At 38.2% G+C, this 27,009-nt stretch overlaps 1 protein-coding gene across 3 annotated transcripts; it reads left to right on the forward strand.

Annotated features, from left to right (window-relative positions):
- Positions 1 to 27,003, forward strand: DARS2 (aspartyl-tRNA synthetase 2, mitochondrial). 3 transcript variants are annotated; one of them, XM_068986195.1, is made up of 17 exons: positions 1 to 121; positions 758 to 857; positions 2,101 to 2,167; positions 3,966 to 4,067; positions 4,457 to 4,552; positions 6,002 to 6,125; positions 6,879 to 6,925; positions 8,237 to 8,343; positions 9,128 to 9,197; positions 9,953 to 10,132; positions 11,415 to 11,522; positions 14,427 to 14,489; positions 17,893 to 18,045; positions 22,845 to 23,063; positions 23,257 to 23,367; positions 25,314 to 25,389; positions 26,298 to 27,003. In XM_068986195.1, exons 1-17 carry the CDS (start codon positions 1 to 3, stop codon positions 26,510 to 26,512), a joined length of 1,959 nt encoding a protein of 652 aa, XP_068842296.1. In that variant the 3' UTR covers positions 26,513 to 27,003. The 3 variants fall into 3 exon arrangements, with proteins under 3 accessions (XP_068842296.1, XP_068842297.1, XP_068842299.1); XM_068986196.1 differs by lacking the exon at positions 17,893 to 18,045; XM_068986198.1 differs by lacking the exons at positions 23,257 to 23,367; positions 25,314 to 25,389 and having other exon boundaries at positions 26,298 to 26,354.
- Positions 27,004 to 27,009: the final 6 nt, after the last annotated feature.

A 27,009-nucleotide genomic window follows, 5' to 3' on the forward strand; every position in this document is an offset into this window, starting at 1 on the left:
ATGTTCGGTTGGTTAAGTCGACTGTGCAGGGGATTATCCACACCCACCAGAAGGACCACCCAGTTGATCTGGAGTTCTGCCTCCCGAAATCTGGTACTGAGTTCACAGAGGAGAATTCCAGGTGAATGCAATATGGAACTTTGTCCTCTGAACAGCACTGCCTCTTGTTCTCTGCAGCCAGAGTGCTTCATTCCATTTCCCCGCAAGTCTTGACTGGCTAGCTTTATGTGTAGAAGCACATTATTCACCCTCTTCCTTTTTTATTTTTTCTCCTGGAGTTTAAAAAGACCAGCAGAGTAACCACATGAATAGTCTGTTCATTTAGTTGATGCCTAAATAAGAAGCCTAAAATATTCTTGCATACTTTAGAATACTTTAAATAGGGTTTTCTAGTGTACAAGTGACTGTTTCACTCTAGATTCATACTAAAACCAGTTACTGCACCAACAAACTTCTGTAATTTCCAGGACTTTTACTTTATTTGAGGAAGAATGTGCACTATTAACAGATCAGTGCAAACGCTGAGTGATCAAAAATATTTATAGTCTTAAGAGGAGGCAAAATTTTACATTGACAGTTATTCACTTGGATTTTGACACATTTGCAGGCAATTTTAATAGTGATTGATTACATTCTTCAACTTTAGATTTTATCGATTGACATGAAATACCAAAGATGATATGATTTGAGTCTATTCTCAGAAATTTGCAAATGATATATTTTTAATCTTGCCCTTTTTCCCTCTCTTTTTTAAAAGAACTCAGTAGCTTTGTTGCCCGGACCAACACGTGTGGAGAGTTGCGTTCTTCTCACTTAGGCCAAGAAGTCACCTTGTGTGGATGGATTCAGTTCCGAAGGTAGATAGAGGCAAGTGGTGTAAGAACACATGATGATGGTTTTCCCAAGGCAATTTCAAACCTTTATTAATTTTTAACACGTCAGAAGAATAAAAGCTTTGCAACTCTTGCAGGATTCTCAAGTCATTGAGTTTTCAGTTTTATTTTGTTTTGAAAGACTCAAATAGTGTCACTCAGTAAGTACCAGTAACATCTGTTGAAGGGTATAATAATGAAGTGTGATCCACCAGAGGACAGAAATGTCCCTAGATTTACTAAGATTGAAGAGTTCCTAGGACCAGTAATTGGGTAAGCTGATAAGCTTCAATAGCATAATAAAGCATATTTTATTCTAAATTTAGGTAGAGAAAAGCCTAAAAATATGAACAATGATTCCTTGATGTTGACTCCATTTTTTTGTTGTTTGGCTGTATATTTCTAAAACATATGTGAATAGCACATTAATTTACATTGAAGAGCTCACACATAGATTGTGTGACTTTCCTAAAAAATATGTCCCCATTGGGTAGATATTTGACCCATACCTTTGGTGACTTCTATCTCCTGAAATGAAAATCTGAGGAGGCTTTTCTGTACCTCTTCTTGGTACTAAATATGAGAAGTGTAGGTTGAATGCTAAAATATTGGGATTTGGGGACCTTTTGATGGTTTGTAGAGGTTTCAGTTAGTATTAGACCTCTTTTAGAAAATTTTAGATTGCATCTCATATTTGGTGGTGGTGTTCAGTTGCTAAGTCGACCCCATGGACTTCAACATGCCAGACTTCCTTATCTTTCACTGTCTCCCAGGGTTTGCTCAAACACATGTCCATTGAGTCTTATATTTAGAAAAAGGTAAGATTTTATATTGCTGCATTTTAAAAAATGACCAATCAGATGTCTCTAATATCCTAAAATATTACTTTTGGATTTTAATGTGTGGAAAGTTTCCAAATTTAGTTAAAGTTGCTTATAAAGACTTAAGCTAATTTCAAAAATCTGCCTTTTTATTAATAAGTCATCTGGATAGTATTAGTAAGCTGTACATATAGCTAATAAAAGTTGATATTGCAAATGAAAAAAGTGTTTTTTTCTTAATAACCTATGTAGATAGTTGCATGAATATAGATAGCTATGAAGCACAGTATTTATTATAAAAAAAGAACGTGAGAAATTGCATGGGTTTTTTGTTTAGTTTGTTTTGCCTGCTTAAATTTTGGTCTCAGAGATTTTGTCCTAATATGTTCATTTTCTTCATTAATCAGGCAAAATATCTTCCTAGTCCTAAGAGATTTCCATGGACTTGTTCAAGTTGTCATTCCCCAGGATGAGGTAATAGAAGGGTCCTCCTATTATCTGAAAGTTTCTTTGATGCTTTGAAACAAAGCATGTTGGATCAGTAAGCTTGAGGTTTTTGTTAAAACTACTGTAAACAGCATTAAGACGGATGACAAACTGGGAAAAAATATGTGCAATTCATGTTACAGACCAAGGACTAATGCCTAAAGACTACTACAAATCAATAAAAACATTTTTTTAAGACCAGCGATCCAGTAGAAATATGAATACAGAATATGAACATAAAATTTATAGAAAAGAAGATATAATATAAATGGCTGTTTTTTTATATGTCTGTAGACATATGAAAATGTGCCAGCTTCACCCATAGGCAGAAAAATGTGAATTGAATTGCACAGAATTGGGGGATTCCCTGGTGGCCTAGTGGTTAGGATTCTAGGCTTTCACTGCCAGGGCCCAGGGTTGAAGAACTGAGACCTTGCAAGCCATGCAGCATGGCAAAAAAAAAAAAAAAAAATTATACAGAATTGTTATTTGTGATGCATTAGATTGACAACACACAGTGTTTGGGAAAATAAATGCTCATACATTCCTGGAGGAAGTACAAATTGGCACTAGCACTATGGAGGGCAATTGGCAATATCAAAATCATAAATGCATATATTCTTTGAACCATTCATTCCAGTCCAATCAATTATCTTAAAGTTATCTTACAAACAGACTAACATAGATGCAAAATGATGCAAATATAATACCAGATTATTCACCTGCTGAATTGTTTTTTTTTTGTATGAGACACAGAAATAAGAATTTTATTTATTTTTTTTTTGTATTCTGTCTTTTTTTTTTAATTTTTTTTAAAATTTTAAAATCTTTAATTCTTACATGTGTTCCCAAACATGAACCCCCCTCCCACCTCCCTCCCCATAAGAAAATTGGGAATAACTTAGATGTTCCCCAATAAGAGACTGGTATAAAAATTAACATACATCCTCACAGCAAGGAGAAGCTGGAAGAAGCTCTTTATATACTAATACGGGAAAAAATCCAAATTGTATTGTTAGATATGAAAACAGGATAGAGAAGAGCATGTAGAGTGATATTATCTGTACTAAAAAGGGTGTGTGTGTGTGTTACGAAATATACCTGAAAGGACACATAACGTTGAGTATCACTCAGGAGGGGAATTAAGGGGTGGAGGGAAAAGATAGGAGAGAGACTTTTCGCTGTAGATCTGTTTGTACCCTTTGAATTTGAGCCATGTGAAGTATTACCTGCTCCAGAAATAATTACCATTAAAATTAGATGAAGAATTCTCGCCATGCTTCTTGGCCAATTGGTTTCTAATGTAGTAATATTTACAAATTTTTATATGCCTGAGAAAAATAAGATTTACTCAGCTGTTAATGTTTGAATTAAGTAAAGAGTCATGGGTTATCTTTCAGGTATCAGAGATGAGCATAGCTAACCTAGAAGAAGTCTTTCATTGCTCCTGGATTTACTGTCCCTAAGTTTAACCCTGGAGACAGTTGCCTTTAAAGTATGTGGGGCTTGTTTGCATTAATCATTCTTCTTACTTTCTCTTAAGGAAAAAAAAATTAATTCTTAACTAATAGTTTTATATGCTCGGTTATATGGCGTCAAAATGGGGATTCAATTTACCAAATTCTTTTTTTTTTAACCAAATTCTTTAATAAAGTCATTAATGGCAGCCCTGGTGTTTATGGTAATTAAGCTATGAGTATTAACATTTTTCTAAGCCATAATCTAGTTGCTGCAGAGTTCTAAGTTCATTTGTTTGTTGGAACTGTTTTTCCCTCTTACTCTGTAGTCTGCTGCTTCGGTGAAGAAGATTTTATGTGAAGCCCCCATGGAGTCTGTGGTGCAGGTGTCTGGGACAGTAATTTCCCGACCTCCAGGACAGAAGAATCCAGTTAGTAATTTAGAAACTGTCTATTTAAATTTTACCTGTGTACATTTGCACTATCAACACATTAAAGCAACAGAGACTGTGTATCTATTTGATATCAAGCACTAAAGCTCTGCAGGTTCTACAGATGAACCTACAGATTTTAAAATCATCACTGTGAAATAAGCACCTAAATAAATATGCACGTTAAGACATTTGTTAATGAGTTCATCAGCCACAAAGACACATAAGAACGTCAGAGTCATACACAGACGTTTGTGTTTTAGACTATGCACTATTAGCACCCCGTGCATGTTACATATGTAAATAAATGCTTGCGTTTCATAAATATTCATTGTGTACATGATTGATTGAATGATTTTTAAAACAGGTCTTTTCTCTCTCTCTTTAAGAAAATGCCAACAGGTGAGATTGAAATCAAAGTTAAGACAGCTAAACTTCTGAATTCCTGCAAGAAGCTGCCCTTTGAAATTAAGGACTTTATGAAGGTGCCATCCTCTGTTACTAATAAAATAGAGTGTCTAGAAAATGTTGGTAACCAGCAAAGTGTTTTTGGAGTTTTAAGAAAAAGTTTTTCTATGAAATTAAGCATTCTATTTAGCTATGTCATGAATTATTCTTCTAGTTTTACAATTTCCTGGTAAACTGTTCTTAAATATCAACATTTCATTAAGCTAGAATGTTTTTTCAGACAGTTGGAAACATGGTTGTCTTTAAGACTTCGGTGTCATTTTGTTCAAGTTTTTTTGTTGCTATGGTTTTATATTTTGAAAGGAAATTTATGTCTACCATTGGAATGGCCAAATGGCATATATTGAGTTTAAGCCTCTGACAATGCACATGTTAAGTTTAAGCCTCTAACAATGATAAAATGTTTATAAATCATACAAATATGATTACTTTAATTTAGAATATTCTTTGAGAAAGCTAGACAACCCCAAATATGTAAGCCCAGCTAATTTTCAGCTTTGTGACAATTATCTACAATTGTCACAAATAATCTATAGCTACCTGTTTAATACCTAATTTGTAAACTGACCTATAAAACATTTTTAAATTAATTGTATGGCCACTTTATCTTACATTTGAGTTCCCAGTACCTAATATTTTAATTAGAAAAAGCAATATAATTATAGAATTGACCTTGTTATGGGGGGAAAGGAAATACACAGTTTCCCCCCAGCTATAAGCTTGTAAAAAGAGAAGTGGCAGATAGTTCTTCTATTTCTATTTTAGTATCAAAGAAATAACCTATTCTGGGGAAAGGACTTTTTTTTAAAAAAAGTTGTCAGCACAAGAGGGAGGCAAGGATTTACCATCTTAAAAAATAAGCAGACCTCCTCCTCATCTTCCTACTAGTACAGTTGTAGCGTCGTCCTCTGTTCCCTTGCATTTCTTACACTTCGCCCATTCGGGTGATAAAGTCATGGCTCTTTTTGGCTCTGCTGTTTATTTTTTAATAATCTTTGAAATCTTTACTTTTTCTGTTTTTTCAAGATCAAACTCCAGGCTTAAAAATGAATGGATAGAGAGTTCCCGGTGACCTAGTGGTTAGGATTCCAGAATCCTTTCACTGCCATGGCCCAGGTTCAATCCCTGGTTGGGGAACTGAGATTTCAGTAAGCCACATGGTGTGGTCAAAAAAGAAAAAAAGAGGAGGGGAAAAATGAATGGATACAAGTTTAGAAAAGTAGATAAATTTGTCAGTGAAGTGTGGTTCCCTGAAAAATGTAAAACCTGTACTAGTAAGAAGCCTAGAAATTGTAGGAATTAAGGATGCTGGTGTATATACAACTGGCAGAAGCTAAAGATAGAGCTAAAGTTTTTGAAAATTCAGTCTGTGTCTAAAGTTAATATCTTTTTAATGTTTGAAACATATTTGAAATATTTTAACATTTGAAGCATATTTAAACATAAAAATCTTTAAATTTGTTTAGAAAACAGAGGCTCTTCGTTTGCAGTACCGCTACTTAGATTTGCGTAGTGTCCAAATGCAGTATAACCTGCGACTGAGATCCCAGATGGTCATGAAAATGCGGGAATATCTCTGTAATCTACATGGTAAGGAAAGAAACAGTAATTTCCTTGTGTCTTATCCTAGAGCATAATTTAGTAACATAAAGCACAATTTAGTTCCCTACTGGGTCATAAATATAGACTTTTCAAAGTGATAGTGCCTGTGTACATCGGCTATATATTCCCCATCACATTGAAGGTGGACCAGCCCTTTGATTGTTATCTGTAAGCTTTTTTAATTGTTTCTCATGCTTGTACATCATTTATTGGGAGCTCAAAAATGTCACATGAGGGACTTGCCTGGTGATTCAGTGTTAAGACTGCACTCCCAAAGCAGGGGGCCTAGGTTTGATCCCTGGTCAGGAAACTAGATCCCACATGCCCAAACTAAGACCTGAGGCAGCCAATTAAATAAAATTTAAGAAAAAAAGAAGAGGAAGAAGAAATGTCATGTGAATGAAAGTAGACTCTTCAATCAGCCCTGGACTTTTTTCTACTATATTTGTGTTATATTTGCTATGCTAGCAGAACAGGAAAACCAGAACAGTTTAATACACAAGAATCCATCAACAGAATTATTTCAGGACAAGAGTACAAACTTTATGAACAGAATAGAATTTTATTAAAATCTTCAGCTTCCCTCTTGAACTGGTAGAAACCAGCATTAATGTGCTTGGTAACTTATTACAGTCAAAATTACTAATTAAATGGTAGCCTCAGATTTGTTGGATGGTACTTGGTAAATTCATATTTGGTAGATTCCCATCTATTAAATTCTGACATTTCTCTCTTTTTTAGGTTTTGTAGATGTAGAAACACCAACGTTATTCAAGAGGACTCCAGGGGTATGTATATTCCTTAAGTCAACCTACTAATAATGTTCTGTTGTTATGAAACTAGACCACTTTGCTTTTATATTCCCTTAGTTCTGTTTCTTTTATTTTACTGCCTTAGGATGGTCACATTAACTAGGTATTTTTAGAGTTGAGAAAATAATATGGGTTAGTACTTTTAGAATCTTTTAATCCTATATCATTTTCTTTCCATTGAGGTTTATAGCTACCAATCAATAATAAATTGGTTCTTTAAAACTAAATCACTTGTTCATTAAGAACTGACATTTCCAAACACTGGTATTTATACAAACCATGGACTTATAAAATTATAGTTTAAATTTAGAAAAGCAATTAAAAATTACTTGCATAGGAACTGATGCCCCAAATCCTTTTAGTTGGACTTCCCTGCTGGTCCAGTGGTTAAGAATCAGCCTGCCAGTGCTGGGACACAGATTCTATCGCTGGTCCAGAAAGATTCTACGTGCCGCACAACATCTAAGCCCATGTGCTGCAACTACTGAGCCCACGCAACACACCTACTGAAGCCTATGCACCCTGAGTCCATGCTCTGCAATTTGAGAAGCCTGCACACCACAGCTGGAGACTAGCTCCTGATTGCTGCAACTAGAGAAAACCACTGCATAGCAACAAAGACCCAGCACAGCCCAAAATAATAGATAAATAAACAGGATTCCAAATTTAAAAAGAACTTTCAACTAGTAACAGAATTGGGCATTCATCTCAACAAACATAATATTAAGTTGGGATCAAATTGCCAACATCCGCTGGATCATCGAAAAAGCAAGAGAGTTCCAGAAAAACATCTATTTCTGCTTTACTGACTATGTCAAAGCATATCTGGGGTTATTGATATTTCTCCCGGCAATCTTGATTCCAGCTTGTGCTTCTTCCAGCCCAGCATTTCTCATGATGTACTCTGCATATAAGTTAAATAAGCAGGGTGACAATATACAGCCTTGACATACTCCTTTTCCTGTTTGGAACCAGTCTGTTGTTCCTTGTCCAGTTCTAACTGTTGCTTCCTGACCTGCATACAGGTTTCTCAAGAGGCAGGTCAGGTGGTCTGGTATTCCCATCTCTTTCAGAATTTTCCACAGTATACTTAATATGTACAAATATTATTTAAAGCCTACTATGTGTAAACCTTTTGGGGACTGAAGGATGAGTAAGAAATGAACTGTCATTGTGGGAACTTTACTCTTTAGTTGATTTCATTGAGGAACTCAAGTATTGAGTTCTACCAGTTATTGGATATGTTTTTTTAATAATATTTCTGCACTCCCGCTCTCTCATTCAAAGGGTGCAAAAGAGTTTGTTATACCATCCAGGGAACCTGGGAAGTTTTATTCTCTCCCTCAGAGTCCTCAACAGTTTAAGCAGCTTCTGATGGTTGGTGGTCTAGACAGGTGAGCTTTCTTTATGCTAGCAGTGGTCAGAAAAAAGAGGGAAAAGGAAACACAAAATTGTCTAATCTTTCAAAAGAAGGTTCGAAAATGTATGAGAGTTTGGAAAATACTTGTAAAATACCCTAAAAACATGTAGTTATTATGTAAAGATTTATTAGGTGTCCATCATGTACAAAGCTCTATGCTAATAGATGGGGCAAGGGGTTAAAAACAAAAAAGAAAAAGTTTTGCTCTCGAGCTGATGAATCTATAAGCCAAAACAGGATAATAAAACCAAGTGTGATGTAAACCAAAAATAAGTATGCTGAGACTTGCAAACTGGTTGCATTAAGTAGTTGGAAATTACATTGTTTTGGGGAATATCATTAAAAACTTTGTGATCTAGGCCTTCTGGGACAGAGCTGCATTTTAGCAGGTGAAAATGAATGTTGGAACAGCATAGCCCAGGAAGGCTCAAGTGTATTCATGGAGCAGTGGGTATTTCAGTTTGGCTGAAGCAAAAGAGTATGTATAAAGAAGCATGGACTGTCCTGTGTGTCAGTCTAATATATGAACATCCAAAGGTGCCATTGTATATTTTTAAGACAATATACAGAGTAGTTAACTTCTCATGGGTCAACCATATGTCTGGTTAGGTTAGAGCATCATTAAGAACTTTACAGTTTCTTATGTTGTTTTATTATTATTATTATTTCATACCCTGCATTGCCAGGAACTATTAGGGGAAAGTGTGTGTGTGTGTTTCTAGAATCCTGACTGAATTAATGCTGTTTTCCAATTGTAGATACTTTCAGGTTGCCCGATGTTATCGAGACGAAGGTTCGAGACCAGACAGACAGCCCGAATTTACTCAGGTACTTATATTCATTTGTCTGTTATTGATTCAGCCTTGCTATGCCCAACAATGTTATACTTTCTTCTCATTGCATTTTATCTATCAGATATTTAATTAAACCAACCTGTAGTTAAGGCATTAATTATTTAATTTTTGATCCATTTACAAAGAATATGGTCTCATGTTGATGTTTGACAGAAAACAACAAAATTCTGTAAAGCAATTATCCTTCAATTAAAAATAAATTTAAAAAAAGAATATGATCATAAACTAAGGAAGGACAGATCCCTAAAGTGTTTCAATGTTCATGATATGATAAAGTTCTTTAAAAAAATCTCTTGTGCACTAAAACCAACGATTTTTTGTGTTGATATTTAATCTGTAAACAGATCTAGTCAGTGTAAACAAAGCTATTATGATTTAGTTTCTATGTGATATCGTATTAACCAGTGTAGGTGAAGCACAAAAACCGTAAGATTTAAAGATGGACCGACATTAAGATCAAATACAGTTTAACTGCACACACTCAGAAGTCACTTAGCCTCTCTGAGCCTTCAGCCATGAGATAGTTGTGGGAACTAACAGTTGGATGTATGTAGAGCATTAGCACAGTGCCTGGCACAAAACAGACATCCTACAATATTTAACCTGCTCCCCCACGTAGTAAGAACAGAGTCCAATGGTAATTTGAAACAAGAGGAATACATAACTGTGTATGTCTATATTAATATGATGGCTCTTCAAGTTAATTTCCATATGTTGTTTCGGTTTCAGATTGACATAGAGATGTCCTTTGTAGACCAGACGGGTGTCCAGAGTCTAATTGAGGGCTTGCTCCAGTATTCGTGGCCCAATGACAAAGATCCTGTGGTGGTCCCTTTTCCTTCTATGCCTTTTGCTGAGGCACTGGCCAGCTATGGAACTGATAAACCTGATACTCGCTTTGGGATGAAGGTACTTTCTTCACTTTTCCCAGGACTCTGCCCCCAAATGGTCCTGTAGTCAGTTTTGAACCACTTTAACCTTTACAACCAGTTACGCTGTTATATCATATTTTTTGCTGTTCCCTTAGCTTGTTACTTTTGTTGTTACACAGCTACAGCAAGAGAGAATAATAGCATGTTAACATTACAATCGGAGAAGGCAATGGCAATCCACTGCAGTACACTTGCCTGGAAAATCCCATGGGCGGAGGAGCCTGGTAGGCTGCAGTCCATGGGGTTGCGAAGAGTCAGACACGACTAAGAGACTTCACTTTCACTTTTCACTTTAATGCACTGGAGAAGGAAATGGAAACCCACTCCAGTGTTCTTGCCTGGAGAATCCCAGGGACGGGGGAGCCTGGCGGGCTTCTGTCTATGGGGTTGCAAAGAGTCGGACACGACTGAAGCAACTTAGCAGGAGCAGCAGCAGCAACATTACAATACCTTTTCTCCATCTACTGTGTTCCAAGATCCATTTTCAAGAGCAAGGTTCTTGCTATGTTTTTACTACTGACAAGTTATTAGTTATATGGATATGAATGGTAACTTGAAAGAAAAAAAATTTACTCTTTCCTCTTGAATTTTTCTTAAGCTAAAATGGACTTGGAAGGGTTATTTATTCTCTTTCTCTGGTCTATAAAGAGCTCAAACATGGGAAATGTTTATTCGCAGAGCAGTTTCCCTTAGGAAGCCTCTTTATTTTCTCTTAGAGAGCAACAGTTCTTCATTGCTGTAATGCTGATGATATTTATCTTGGTTCTCAGTGTAGATTCCTTAGAAACTGAATTCTGCCTGGTCCACAAATAGGCAGCACTTGATTCTTATAATGAAAAAAATGTAACACAGAAAAAGTTATACCTACCTACTTACAGCAGCCAGGTTAACTACTTCTTGTTTCTTTTGTAATGTGAAATGGTGGTTCTTCTTAAGTTAGGCTGCCTAAGTTAAATTCTGGCTCTGCTAATTACTGGCTGTGTTATTTTGGGCAAGTCATTGCTTTGTGCCTTGGTTTCCTCTTTATTAAATGGGTATAATAAGAGGGCCTACCTCATACTCTTGTTGTACAGATAAATGAACTATTACTAATACATTAGTACGTTAACATTTTTATGGTGCCCAAACTGCAGTAAACACTGAATGAATGTGCTCTATAAATGTTAAGATCAACTCTCCTCTTTAAAATCTTGTTTGTAAAAGGTTTTGTGATAAAAATGACCTCACGTTGAGTTACCTTCTTTTCTTCTATTTTCCAGATTGTAGATATCAGTGACATGTTCAGAAACACAGAAGTTGGATTTCTCCAAGATGCCCTTAGTAAACCCCAAGGAACTGTCAAAGCCATATGTATCCGTAAAGGAGCAGTAAGTGGAGCCAATTCTATATCTTCTCTAGAATGTGCATTTGGGAAGTAAATATGTTCAACATTGGCACATTTAAGCTTCAGAGAGAAACATTCTCTTTAAATAAAAATGTAATTTGTCATATAGAGTCTAATAGTGTCTCTAGAAGCAGAAGATATTAAGAAGAGATGGCAAGAATACACAAAACTGTACAAAAAAGATCTTCACGACCCAGATAATCAGGATAGTGTGATCACTCACGTAGAGCCAGACATCCTGGAATGTGAAGTCAAGTAGGCCTTAGGAAGCATCACTACGAACAAAGCTAGTGGAAGTGATGGAATTCCAGTTGAGCTATCTCAAATCCTAAAAGATGATGCTGTGAAAGTGCTGCACTCAATATGCCAGCAAATTTTGGAAAACTCAGCAGTGGCCACAGGACTGGAAAAGGTCTGTTTTCATTCCAATTCCAAAGAAAGGCAATGCCAGAGAATGCTCAAACTAATGCACAATTAAACTCATCTCACACACTAGCAAAGTAATGCTCAAAATTCTCCAAGCCAAGCATCAGCAATATGTGAACCGTGAACTTCCTGATGTTCAAGCTGGTTTTAGAAAAGGCAGAGGAACCAGAGATCAGATTGCCAACATCTACTGGATCCTTGAAAAAGTAAGAGAGTTCCAGAAAAACATCTATTTCTGATTTATTGATTATGCCAAAGCCTTTGACTGTGTGGATCACAATAAGTTGTGGAAAATTCTTTAAGAGATGGGAATACCAGACCACCTGACCTGCCTCTTGAGAAACCTGTATGCAGGTCAGAAAGCAACAGTTAGAACTGGACATGGAACAACAGACTGGTTTCAAATAGGAAAAGGAGTACATTAAGGCTGTATATTGTCACCCTGCTTATTTAACTTATATGCAGAGTACATCATGAGAAATGCTGGGCTGGATGAAGCACAAGCTGGAATCAAGATTGCCAGGAGAAATATCAATAACCTCAGATTTGCAGATGACAGCACCCATATGGCAGAAAGTGAAGAAGAACTAAAGAGCCTCTTGATGGAAGTGAAAGTGGAGAGTGAAAGAAACAGTTGGCTTAAAGCTCAACATTCAGAAAAACTAAGATCATGGCATCGGTCCCATCACTTCATGGCAAATAGATGGGGAAACAGTGGAAACAGTGGCTGACTTTATTTTTCTGGGCTCCAAAATCACTGCAGATGGTGACTGCAGCCATGAAATTAAAAGACAGTTACTCCTTGGAAGGAAAGTTATGACCAACCTGGATAGCATATTAAAAAGCAGAGACATTACTTTGCCAACAAAGGTCCAGCTAGTCAAAACTATGGTTTTTCCAGTAATCATGTATGGATGTAAGAGTTGGACGATAAAGAAAGCTGAGCGCCGAAGAATTGATGCTTTTGAACTGTGGTGTTGGAGAAGACTCTTGAGAGTCCCTTGGACTGCAAGGAGATCCAACCAGTCCATCCTAAAGGAGATCAGTCCTGGGTGTTCACTGGATGGACTGATGTTGAAGCTGAAACTCTAATACTTGAGCCACCTCGTGCGAAGAGTTGACTCATTTGAAAAGACCCTGATGCTAGGAAAGGTTGAGGGCAGGAGGAGAAGGGGATGACAGAAGATGAGATGGTTGGATGGCATCACCGACTCAATGGACATGAGTTTGGGTAAACTCTGGGAATTGGTGATGGACAGGGAGGCCTGGCGTGCTGCAGTCCATGGGGTTGCAAAGAGTCGGACACGACTGTGCGACTGAGCTGAACTGAGTGTCTCTAGAACTATAAGGAGAGAATGATAAAACCTTATGAATTTGAGTTTACACTCTCAAGATCTAGTGCTTTTATTTTTCTTTTTAATGCTGTAAAGTTCTCCTGTACTTCCTTTGGGATTATTTTTCTGCTTTCAGCCTCTGTCCAAAGGCTCCCAGTTCTGTATCAGTTTTAGCATAGCCATTGCTTGTTGGTTCGGGTTTTCTGAGGTTCTGGGCTCTATTGTATTAATAACAGGGGAAGAGAAAGGAGGTGGAGCTATGAAAACCAATAGGAGTGGAGATGAGAGTAGGAGAATTGTTGGGTTGAGTAAGCATGGGCTCTTTAGTAACGGGACATGTCTTTTTTCTGTAGTTAGCACATCTGCTTTGGAAATAATTTAGGAAGAGGAATTCCAAATGTATTTTGAATACAATGACTATTTTGATAGACTACTCAGTTGGATATATAAACATATTAGTATATTGGTATAAGAATTCAGTACCATTACTTTTTATTCACTTCATATGTTCAGTGGAAAGTAATTTGGTGCCCATACTCTAGTCCAGATATATTGAATGTGTTCAGGTAACCTCAGTGTAACATATATTGCTTGATATTATTTATCCCAATTTGAGTATATCCATTCTTTCCCAGGTAGATGAGAAGGGTCATGAACTGCATGTAGGCTACAGGGTCAGGAGCCATGTAAGCCTCTTTATATCTCCCGTACCTGAGCTCCATGAGTATTAGTGATGATGACGGCCATAGAGTCTCACTTAGAAACACACCAGGATAATTTAAAGAAATAAGATAAAAGAATTTTAAGTGACCTGAAATAATCAAATTCCAAGCCTTCTTATTGATTTTGTTGATCTTTCACAATTCAGTTGTAAAGATACATTTTTAACATATTATGTATGCACAGTCTTCTGTGGAATACATTCACAGCTGTTTCCATTGAGACCTGCTGAATTAGAAAGAATACACCCTGAAACAAGCATTAAAGTTTTGTCATTTGACAATATAAATTAAATCTTTATTGAATCTTATTATTATAGTGGAAAGATACAAAATATATTTCTTTCCCATTTCATAGACATGTTTGTGAAGCTGTCATATTGATGAATTTACTTTTTCTTTCATCAGAAATACTTCAAAAGGAAGGACATTGAGTCCATTAGAAAATTTGCAGCTGACCATTTTAATGAGGTAAGGAACATGTTTTTTCCTTTCTTTTAGGGATTCAATATTTTAAACTATTAATTGCTTGTACTCTTATGCTATCATTAGTCTTGAGAGTTTTGTTATTTCAGATCAGTCTTCTACTTTTCTTCTTTTTCTTTTGAAAGTTAATTTTACCCCTAGGTATAACTCCAAGACTCCAACTTAGTTGAATTTACCATTAATCAGAATGCAAATTTCAACTATAGCCTTTTAAAATAAATAATAGTACTTTAATGCAGTTGGGAAGATTAAATAAAGCCCAAGGTTTAAATGAAGCATGGTTAGTGTGAAAGAAAGCCAATATTCATTATTCTTCCCATACCCTTTTTTTAAATTCTGAATATGCCTGTCCTTAGATATACTTTGTGTTCTTGGCTTGGTGAACAGTAACACTAAAATCTGGAGGAAAAGGAGCCAGAAATGGGCATTCTTACACTGTCACTGGAAGTGTGAATTGCCTCAATCATTTTGGACCCAGTAACTTTAAAAATAGTCATGCTCTTTGAGTCAGTAATTTTCTATACCTTAAAGGAAGGATCTTGGATATGAGGACACTTACAGACAGTACTGAAGGTTGTTGTTGAACGAAAAGATGCCGGGATTCTTGGCCCCCAGAGGAAAAGAATTCAGTCCGGGGCCAGAGATGAGGCTTGATCGCTCAGAGCATTTGTGTAATAAAGTTTTGTTAAAGTATAAAGGAGATAGAGAAAGCTTCTGACATAGGCATCAGAAGGGGGCAGAAAGAGTACCCCGCTGCTAGTCTTCAGCTGGATGTTATATAGTCACTAGGAAAGAAAGGAATGTCTTAAAACTCAGAATGGCACCAGGCCCCTCACCCATAAGATGCATTTTGGGATAATTTTGGCACCAAGTGGTTCATCTTGGGCCATAAAATGATTAACTTGAATCTTGTAGAAGGACAGATTACTATACAAATAGTTTTGTTTACATAGATTAGGGGAACCATATCTGAGTATAACATACTGGTTTGTCAAGAAGGTCCTGAGCCATGAGGTGGGACCGACTTGAAGACAGAATTTGGGGTAAATGCATAGCACATTAACATAGCTTAAGACAATTATTTCCATAAGAAAAATGCATTGGTTATCTCAAGGTTTGAGAATAGTTAACTTCAGGTGAAACAGGTGTTATTATGGCAACACAGTATTTTATGAGAACCTTCTTTTAAATATTGCTAGTTTTTCTCCTCCTGCCACTTGAGAGAGATAAAAATGTCTGACATTTGTTGGAGACCCCTGGACTTCCTGCCTGTTACCCTCTCGGTATTATTTACAGGAATAAAATGAAATCATATGGGTGTGGTTTAATTAAGGAAGAATTAAGGAAATAAATATTAAAGTTCCTTTTTGAAATTTGTAACGTAGGGGAAATGTTCAGACTGTAATGATCTGTAAGGAAAGGAGATACAGAATTATATATTCACTGATCATAACTGTATAAACTCTGTAGTTGTCGATTGAAAATGGCCTACCCAGACAGTCTCTTCAGCAAGTGGTATTGGGAAAGCTGGACAGCCACATGTAAAAACACACTTCAAACATACTGTCACACCATAAACAAAAGTAAACTCAAAATGGCTTGAATGTTTAAAATATAAGACATGACACCTTTAAACGCCTAGAAGAGAACATAGGCAAAACTTTCTCTGACATAAACTGTAGCAGTTCTTTGTTGGATCAGCCTCCCAAGGCAAAAGAAATAAAAGTAAAAACAAGCAAATGGGACCTAGCCACATTTACAAGCTTTAGTTCAGTAAAGGAAATCATAAACAAAACAAAAAGGAAACCTATGGACTGGGAAAAAATATTTGCAAATGATGTGACCACAAAGAGCATATTTTCCAAATTTACAAACAGCTCATACAACTGAATATCAAAAAACCAAAGAACGCAATCAAAAACTGGGCAGAAGACTTAAGTAGACATTTCTCCAAAGAAGACATACAGATGACCAATTATTAGAGAAATGCAGACCAAAACTACAATGAGATTATCACCTCACACCAGTCAGAATGGCCATCATCAGAAAGTCTATGTAAATAATAAAAGCCAGAGAAGATGTGAAGAAGAGGGAACTTTCCTACACTGTTGGTGGGAATGTAAATTGATGCAGCCAATATGTAGAACAGTATGGAGTTTTTTTCCTTAAAAAACTAAAAATAGAGTTAACTATTTGCTCTAGCAATCACACTCCTGGCATATATCTAGAAAAGAGGAAAACTCTAGTTTGAAAAGATACATGCACCCCAGTGATCATAGCAGCACTATTTACGATAACCAAGACATGGAAGTAACATTCTATGTGTTGCACACTTGAGGGGCCTTTTAAATATGAAGCTTAATTTCTTCTTTACTTGTGTGTTGGACCTCTTTTTGTAACTTGCATGTCTCTTGTTTTCATGTCCTTTCCATCATTTTGTCTTTTCATTCTTTCAGGAAGATTTCTTCAGCTCTCCTGTTGAAATTTAAGTAGTCATATTTTTATATACTACTAGTTCTTGCTTGCTTCTTTGCATTTTATTCTGGTTTTATTGATAAAGTATCTTTTTTAATACCTTTGAAGATTCGAGTTTTTTTGGTCCCTAAATTATCTCTTTCCTCTAGGGGTCTTTTTTTTTTTTAATGCTATAGCTTATTCAATGTGTAGTGATTATTAGTTATACATATTTAAGAATGAGGTATTTCAAAAGCTGCTTAAAGGGCCCTTTGTAAATGGTTAGGTTTACTTTTGAGTGAGCAGCAAGATGGTTGCCTGTTTTCCAGAAGCCCTGTGCCTCAGAATTTTGCAGGGTGAGATCACTTCCTTCTTTTTTAAAAAAAAAAAAATTCAGGCAAGTCTTTACTGTGGCCCCTGCTGCAATAGAGGGGAGCAAGAACAAACGACAGTTTCCCTTAATTGTTTGTTCACTGGAGGATGGGGATGGGGTGGGCAGGGGACAGAAATGAGCTTGTTCCTTGTATGGGATGAAGATAGGGGTGTATCCACGTGTTAGGCCCTATCAGTTCCTTCTTGTGCTGAAGCTGCTCCACTGTTCTCTAGGCTAGAGCTTCCTTCATCTTGCTTCTTTGGTCATTCCTATTTCACTCACATGCAACCTGCCAAAAATTTTCACAAATCTCTTATTTGCTAGCATCCCTTCCCACCCTTCTTCCCTTTTTTTGTTTTTTTTTGTTTGTTTGTTTGTTTTTGTTGTTGTTGTTTTTCATTTTGGTGAGATTACTTTTTAGATTCCTTTAGTATCAGGGAGGAAATAGAGATAATCTCAAGATAATCTCTTCTTTTTCTTTTGGAGACAAGAAATCTTTGTACTAGAGGAAAAATAAATCACCCCTGCTTTTTAAAAACCATAAGTCTTTTTCTTTATCAGGAAGTCTTACCTATATTCCTGAAAACCAATGAAACCTGGAATTCTCCAGTTGCTAAGTTCATAATGGAGGAGCAAGGCTTGGGACTCGTCAAACTGTTGGAGACCCAAGAGGAGGATGTGGTCCTGCTCACTGCCGGAGAGCACAAGAAAGCAGTAAGAAAAATTACCTCCAGGTTTCTGTGCTGTTGGTGTTGATGATGCCTCTCTTCTCCTGTGTGTATAGTACATATTTGAAATTGACTGTTAATTTCATAAAATGGAGCTGCTCTGCATGGTTTTATATATATATATATTTTAAAATTTTATTGATTTTTAGCTGCACTGGGTCTTCGTTGCTTCATGAGCTTTTCTCTAGTTGAGGCCAGCAGGGGCTTCTCATTGCACAGGGTTCTCCTTTTGTGGAGCATACAGTCGGGGCATGCAGTCTTCAGTAATGGCAGCACTCGGGCTTGGTTCTTGCTGCTCGCAGTCTGGAGAGCTCAGGCTCAGTAGTTGTTGTGCACAGGCTTAGTTGCTCCATGGCATGTGGAATCTTCCCAGACCAGGATTCTGGTCTTATTGATAAAGTTCCATGTGTCCCCTGCATTGGTACGTGGATTCTTATCCAGTGCGCCAGTAGAGAAGGCCAGTTTTTATATTAAAAAATGTCTTTTGGCATTTTATAATGCATTATGTAAAAACTGTAGTTTTTGCATCAGCTGCCAGCCTCCATTGGCATTGCTCTCACGGATTATATCTGGCTCCAATTAGGAAAGCCACTTAGGTGGAGAGAGGGCTATTAGTACTCATTGTACAACTGTGGAAAATATTTTTCAATTTTGAAGTTTAGCAGATTAAGAACAGTTGGTAGTCCCAAACTTTTGTACAGAATGCATTTCTGAAAATGTGGAGGGACGGATCAGACTGCTGAAGGGCTGCTGGGCTGGCAGACACTGCTGGTCCTACTTAGCTGAAACAGAATCCTTTTTCCTCAGGGGCAGCAACTGGAGGTGGTACACGCTACCACACACTGGCTAAATCACCATTCTTCAGGAGATGTATGGAACAGTGGATTTAACTTTAGAGATCACTGTAAAACATACAAAATGTGGTTTGTGTGTGCATGCTAAGTTGCTTCAGTTGTGTCCAACTCTGTAACCCTATGGACTGTATTGTGCCTTCATTGTAAAATATACAAGTTCAGTTCAGTTCAGTTGCTCAGTCGTGTCTGACTCTTTGCGACCCCATGAATCACAGCACACCAGGCCTCCGTGTCCATCACCAACTCCCAGAGTTCACTCAGACTCACGTCCATCGAGTCAGTAATGCCATCCAGCCATCTCATCCTCTGTTGTCCCCTTCTCCTCCTGCCCCCAATCCCTCCCAGCATCAGAGTCTTTTCCAAAGAGTCAACTCTTCGCATGAGGTGGACAAAGTCCTGAAGTTTCAGCTTTAGCATCACTCCTTCCAGAGAAATCCCAGGAAAAAAAAAAAAAATGAAATCCCAGGGCTGACCTCCTTCAGAATGGGTTGGTTGGATCTCCTTGCAGTCCAAGGGACTCTCAAGAGTCTTCTCCAACACCACAGTTCAAAAGCATCAGTTCTTCGGTGCTCAGCCTTCTTCACAGTCCAACTCTTACATCCATACATGACCACAGGAAAAACCATAGCCTTGACTAGACGGACCTTAGTCAGCAAAGTAATGTCTCTGCTTTTGAATATGCTATCTAGGTTGGTCATAACTTTTCTTCCAAGGAGTAAGTGTCTTTTAATTTCATGGCTGCAATCACCATCTGCAGTGATTTTGGAGCCCCCAAAAATAAAGTCTGACACTTCCCCATCTATTTCCCATGAAGTGATGGGACCAGATGCCATGATCTTTGTTTTCTGAATGTTGAGCTTTAAGCCAACTTTTTCACTCTCCACTTTCACTTTCATCAAGAGGCTTTTTAGTTCCTCTTCACTTTCTGCCATAAGGGTGGTGTCATCTGCATATCTGAGGTTATTGATATTTCTCCCGGCAGTCTTGATTCCAGCTTGTGTTTCTTCCAGTCCAGCATTTCTCATGATGTACTCTGCATATAAGTTAAATAAACAGGGTGACAATATACAGCCTTGACATACTCCTTTTCCTATTTGAAACCAGTCTGTTGTTCATGTCCAGTTCTAACTGTTGCTTCCTGACCTGCATACAGATTTCTCAAGAGGCTGGTCAGGTGGTCTGATATTCCCATCTCTTTCGGTATTTTCCACAGTTTATTGTGATCCACATAGTCAAAGGCTTTGGCATAGTCAACAAAGCAGAAATAGATGTTTTTCTGGAACTCTCTTGCTTTTTCCATGATCCAGCAGATGTTGGTAATTTGATCTCTGGTTCCTCTGCCTTTTCTAAAACCAGCTTGAACATCTGGAAGTTCACGGTTCACGTACTGCTGAAGTCTGGCTTGGAGAATTTTGAGCATTACTTTACTAGCATGTGAGATGAATGCAATTGTAAAGTGTGGTATAAAACTCAAACATGAATATTGAAAATATACTGTGGATGAGGGGACTTCCATAATGGGCTAGTGGTTAAGACTCTATGCATGTAGTGGGTGTGGGTTCCGTCCCTCATCAAAGAACTAATATCCCATGTCCCGTGCAGCCAAAAAAAAAAAAAAAATACTTAAAAAGAAAATATACTGTAGGGAATTCTCTGGTGGCCCCATGGTTAGGACTATGTGCTTCCACCCCGTGGGAACCAGTTTCAGTTCCTGGTTGGAGAACTAAGATCCCAGATGACACATGGCACAGCCACGAAAAAGAAAGAAAACATACTAAATATACAGTAAATGTCAAGCATGATTAAAAAGTCATCCTTGCACTATAGTATATTTTTATAGTGCCTAATTTGTACTTTATCAAGTTTATTCTACTAATTTATATTTGTACTGTGCTTCTCTATCATTATTTCTTCCAAAGGAATAGTTTCAGGGTTCAGCTACAAGCCTAAGTTAATCTACCACCCTTCCCTTTCCCTGCAATAAGAGTGAAGAAAGTTATTTAATTACAACTTTTTTTGAAACTACAGTCATTTTTTAAATTCATTCATTTATGAACATTATTTTTGAATATCAGCCATGAGCCAGTACTGTTAAATTTGCTAAGGGATTCACCAGTTAATTACAGATTTTATTGTCAGTGCCTTTTTTTTTAATACTTACTTTAGTTGATTGATGATTGTTTTACAACGTTTCAATGCATTTCTTAAAAAAGAATTTGGAATTTTGTATTAAAAATCCTACCACTGATTCATTTGGCTATTAAATTTTTCCCTGATAGGAACTGAAAACTGCTCATGTTCTCCTCTCAGGAACGATATTGCTCTGATTCCTGCTGGGACTTCCTCGAGAGAACGCTGGAAACCTGATTTATGTGGAATAACATTAGCATTCTGAATATGTCACAGTGAAGGTGCCCTGTGTGGATATATCTAAGTGTCAGATAGAATAGGCTACAGAGTGACACGTATGCATGTATGCAAACGTGTCTCCTATTCTAACTGCTCTTTCTCAGGAGTGCCCTGCCTGTCATAGTTAGCACTTCTCACAGTTAGCTCGCTCTGCTTGCCTAGCACTGTTCAAAGTACTTAGTGTATATATTAACTCAGTTAATCCTCATGCCAACCCTATTGAGAGAAGTGCTGATACTGTTACCATTTTAAAGACAGAACACCTGGACTTCTCCAGTGGTCTAGGTGGTTAAGACTGTGCTTCCACTGCAGGGGCCATGGATTTGATTCCTAGCCAGGGAATTATACATGTTGTGTGGGGAAAAAAAAAGAAAGCTTTAAGTGGAGAAAGAAATGGCAACCCACTCCAGTATTTTTTTTTTTTTAATTGAAGGATAATTGCTTTAGAGAATTTTGTTGTTTTCTGCCAAACATCAGCATGAATCAGTCGTAGATATACACTACTCCAGTATTTTTGCCTGGAGAATCTCATGGACAGAGGAGCCGGCAGGCTACAGTCCATGGGGTTGCAAGAGTTGGACACGACTAAGCAACTACACAACAACAAGAAAATTGAGGCACAGAGGTTAAGAATTTGTTCACACTCACACAGCTAGGAGGTGGAGGACCCTGAGTTCTAACCCACCAAGTCTGGTTCCAGAAGTCACACTCTTAATGTAACCTCTAACCCATACTGCCTCTCTAATAATGGCCAACATTTATTGAATGTTAAGTGTATACAGCCTCTCATCAGCTCCTCCCCACAATCCTTCAGTAAAGGAAATACTCATCATAATGGCTGGTTCACATTACAGAGCTTATCTGACTTGATCTTCACAACAGTCTTTACAGTAGATATTTTATCTCCATTTTACTATGGGAAAAGGTGCACAGGAGTTAGTCAGTAGCCAAACTGAGATACAGACCCATGTTAATCAAGCTCTGGTACCTGTGTTCTGAAGTCACTGTGTTAGCAAATACTCACCGAATCTGCTGAGTGTGGCCATCATCCTCAGCAATGTCGCAGATCATCCTCAGATCCTTCTCTCCTGAGAGGCAGACAGTAAATTGTAAATTGTAAATCTGTAGATTGGATAGCTCAATTGGTAAAGAATCTGCCTGCAATGCAGGAGATGCCAGTTCGATTCCTGGGTCAGGAAGATGCCCTAGAGAAGGGAAAGGCTACGCACTCCAGTATTCTTAGGCTTCCCTTGTGGCTCAGCTGGTAAAGAATCTGCCTGCAATGCAGGAGACCTGGGTTTGATCCCTGGCTTAGCAAGATACCCTGGAGAAGGGAAGGGATACCCACTCCAGTATTTGGGCCTGGAGAATTTCATGGACTGAATAGGCCATGGGGTCACAAAGAGTCGGACACAACTGAGCGACTTTTACTTCTGAGAGAAAGGCCTGGCTTTAGAATCCACATGTGTCATTTGCTGCCTGTTCTGTCACAGCAGTTAACGTTTGTATCTTCTGTTTGCAGTGCTCTTTGATGGGAAAATTACGACTGGAGTGTGCTGACCTTCTAGAAGCAAGAGGAGTGGTGCTTCGTGACCCAGCGCTGTTCTCTTTCCTTTGGGTGGTGGATTTCCCCCTCTTCCTTCCCAAGGAGGAAAATCCCCAAGAGCTGGAGTCAGCCCACCACCCATTTACTGCTCCCCATCCAAATGACATTCACCTTCTTTACACTGAGCCCCACAAGGTATGATAGCTATACTTCCAAATTAAAAGGAAATACGGAAGCAAGGCAGAGAACTTCAGGTTTCATGGTCTGACCCAGTTCCAGAAGCCCCAGAAGAAATTGTCAGATTTGAGCCATTGTCCCTAATTAACTAACCTACGGAACAGAAAAGCAGAGATTTTTCTGTAACACAAAGGCTCTTTGAATCTTCTAGGTCCGTAGCCAACACTATGACTTGGTTTTAAACGGCAATGAGATAGGAGGTGGTTCTATCCGAATTCATAATTCAGAGATTCAGCATTACATCCTGGCCACAGTACTAAAGGTAACATCATCTTCTCACCTGGGCTTTTTCTAAAACCCTAATATTTGTCTGTTTTGTTAAAATTTGTTATGAATGGAGGATTCGCTAGCTACAGAATAGTGTTAGCTTATTTCTCTACATTTAGTGTTAGACTTTGAAAAATAAATGAAAATAATGGGTATTTTTTAGTGACTGCTATATGTCAGGCACTGTTTAAGTACCTTATATGCATGGACACATTTAATCCTCACAGTTATTTCTTTTGTGTCAGACCTTAGTTGTGGACTCTATAGTTACGGCACGGGCTCTGGAACACATGGGCTCAGTAGTTGTGGTGCAAGGGCTTAGCTGCTCAGCAGCATGTGGGACCTTAATTCCCTAACCAGAGATTGAACCCACATGCTCTGTGTTACAAGGCAAATTCTTAACCACTGGACCACCAGGGTAGTTCCCTCACACTTACTTTTTAAATTAAGACCCTTATTCTACTTATTTTAAAGATAAACAGATTAATGAACCTAGCCTAAAGTCACATAGCACAGAAACAAGCAGCGCCAGGATTCAGGACCAGGCAGGGTTGCTCTTGAACCCAAGCTCCCAACCTCCTAATCACTGCACTGCTCCAAAATGGATGTGGTCTGAAGTGGCTGAAAATTGTGTTGTTTGGGGGGGTGCAGTTTTGGCCACACCACAGGGCATGCAAGATCTTAGTTCTGCAACCAGGGATTGAACCCATGCTCCCTACAGTGGAAGTACAGAATCTTAACCACTGGACCACCAGGGAAGTCCTGAAAATATTGATACTGCTAGAGAAAAGGAAAGCGATTTGAAAGAATTTTATGTCACTTAGTATATGAGATGGGGTAGATTTTAATGATAATGACGGAGAGTGGGTTAATCAGAAATTTCAGAAGAGTCTATGTAGATGCAAGCCTAAGAATCTGTGGTTTGTTGATGACTCTTCAGGAGGCTAGGATGGATTTCAGGAGGCCCAAGAAATCCTTGGAAATCTTTGGTCCAGGAGGTCCAAGAGAGTCTGATCCTAAAAGATCACTTTGTGGAGTGGGTTATTTGGGATTGAGGAACTTTATCTCTGAGAACAGCATTGGAGAACTCAGAACACTCTAGCTTTAAAAATGTTACAAACTCCCTTAACTTTTCTCCTCTTAAGTCAAAATCCCTAACCACCAGTTTCCCAGCTTCTTTTTTGCTTTATTCCTTTCAAGCTTCTCAAAATGTCAGTGAGAATACATTGCTTGAACTTCTCTTCATACACACCAGTGTCTCTCAGCCCTTCTGCACATTAGAACAGAATCACTTCTAAAGCATTAAAAACAAAACAAGAAAACCACTCACTTTTCCTCAGCAGACCAATTAAGATAAAAAAGCTCTAGATGTGAGAGTTGGGCATTTGTTCCTTAAAGTCTCCCCGACTTGATTGTGATCTGTAGTCTGGTTGGGGAACCATTTCAGACACAGTTGCAACATTTCCACAGGCATTGCCCATAAAAGTTATCTTGCCCATGGTCATCAGATCCAGCAGCCTGTTGTTGGCCCACAAGCTGTCTTATCTTCTGGCAGCATCTGCACTGTTGCCTTCCTGAAAACCTTGCCTCTTAGCCCATGTGACAGGACCAGGTCCTCCTTTTCACCCTCTTTTTCTGAGGCCACATCCCACGTCTTTAATTGGTCTTACTCTGTCTGCATTATCAGCATAATAGCTGCATTTACTGAGCCCCAGGCATTTCTCTGCATGTTGTAGTACCCCTGACTTGTCATATTCTCTTGCTAAACTGTAGGCCTCTAAAAGTACTTTTTTAATTTAACTTTTATTTTCCCTTTAGCAACTAATTGTATTATTGTGGCACCTAGTGGGGTCGCACAGAGTCAGACACGACTGAAGCGACTTAGCAGCAGCAGCAGCAGTGGGCCCTTAGTATGTATTTAAATTATCTTTTGAATTTCAGGAAGATGTGAAATTGCTCTCCCATCTGCTCCAGGCTTTAGATTATGGGGCGCCCCCTCATGGAGGAATTGCCTTAGGTAAACAATCTGTCCTTTTTTAATCCTTGTTTCAGTCCATTGCCTAAGTGTCAAATTTGGGCTCTCAGCTTATGAGGAAGGGTGGGGTTGGGGAAGTGGAGGAGTAAAGAGGGTATGAGGTGAGCCTAAGAGTTCTAAAAGAATTTGGTGTTTTTCATTTTGATATTTTTTTCCCCATTCTGTGTGGCTTGTGGAATCTTAGTTCCCAGACCAGGGATTGAACCTGGTCTGAGCAATGAAAGCATGGAGTCCTAACCACTAGACCACCAGGCGATTCCCTGATGATATATTTTTTAAAATATATTTAACCAGTTATAAAGATAAAACTTAACTGATAATTTGCATTTGAAAATGTCTTTTAATAGAATAAAACTAGACAGTCTTAAGTCAATATTGCTCACTTCCCTGGAGGCTCAGACGCGTTCATAGGAGTATGAAAAGTACTGCTCCACAGTATTCAGCTTATGTGAAATTAGGAATATGCCAGTGCCTTTCTGATGGCCTTGGTTGCTTACATTGCTAGTTTTTTCAAACAAGAAAAGAGTGTGAGAGGTTCTAGGACGCTTACCTAGATTGTAGGCCCTCAACAACAGGGACATCCTTCTGTGTTTTTGGAGTCCCGTGCACAGTACCTAATTTTGTTCAGCCTTCAGTGAGCACTTGCTAAGGTCTCATTAATTGCTGTGACTGTTAATCCCAGTCACATGTGAATATTAGTCCTGAGCACTTTTCTAGAATGAGATAGAAAAGAACCTCTCAAACAAAAGTTCCCTAAAAAGGGCAGGGAACTATGATTAGCTGCAACTTATTAAAGGCTCTTATTTAAAAGTTTTGTATAACCTTTAAGAAAAACTAAGTCACCCTCAACCTTAGATTATGTTCTCAGTTATAAACTTTATATTTTACAGGGTTAGACAGACTGATGTGCCTTGTCACTGGAGCACCAAGCATCAGAGATGTCATCGCCTTCCCCAAATCCTTCCGTGGGCACGACCTCATGAGCAATGCCCCAGATTTTATCCCTCCTGAGGAACTGAAGCCCTATCACATCCAGGTCTCCTGGCCAACAGATGCAGAAACAGAAAAGAGCTCATCGAATCATCTGTGCCTTTCAGAAAGTTGAGCTATTGAATTTTGTCCTTTGTTTCCCCAAGGCTAAAATCAGATCTGGAGTTCAGCCACAGATCTGCCTTCAAGTTTTTAGATGGAGGAAATCCAGGCTACAGTCTTCACCTCAATGAGGAAACAGTATCCAGTTTTCATGATAACATGCATTACTAGGATTATTTATTTGGAACTTTTTTAAAATCACATTTTTTATACTCAGTAGACTGTTCTCTTAGGACAGAGGTAGTCAAATCACATGTAAAAATGTGGAAAAATTCTTCCCCCATTAGACTGGTCAGTTGATGGAGGCGTCAGTACAACCAGCTTCACCAAGAGAATCCTATAAAGTAACCTGGATAATGACATTTATACTATCAATGTAATATAGTGAGAAGCAACATGACATAAAGCAAAAAAAAAAAAAAAATCACTGAAATAAAGGTCACAAAGTGTTAATCAGTGCTTTACCCCGCAAGTTGTATAAATCTCTCTTGGCCTCCCTTTCTGCATATA

The sequence above is a fragment of the Capricornis sumatraensis genome, chromosome 14 (assembly GCF_032405125.1).
Source record: "Capricornis sumatraensis isolate serow.1 chromosome 14, serow.2, whole genome shotgun sequence".
NCBI classification, from domain to species: domain Eukaryota; kingdom Metazoa; phylum Chordata; class Mammalia; order Artiodactyla; family Bovidae; genus Capricornis; species Capricornis sumatraensis.

What these genes read in the sequence shown, in the direction of transcription:
- DARS2 (XM_068986195.1), top strand. Translation starts at nt 1, where the DNA reads ATGTTCGGTTGGTTAAGTCGACTGTGCAGGGGATTATCCACACCCACC. An exon ending in AAATTAAGGACTTTATGAAG is followed by an intron (nt 4,553 to 6,001) that starts GTGCCATCCTCT and finishes AAATTTGTTTAG; the next exon opens with AAAACAGAGGCTCTTCGTTT. An exon ending in CAGCTGACCATTTTAATGAG is followed by an intron (nt 14,490 to 17,892) that starts GTAAGGAACATG and finishes TTTCTTTATCAG; the next exon opens with GAAGTCTTACCTATATTCCT.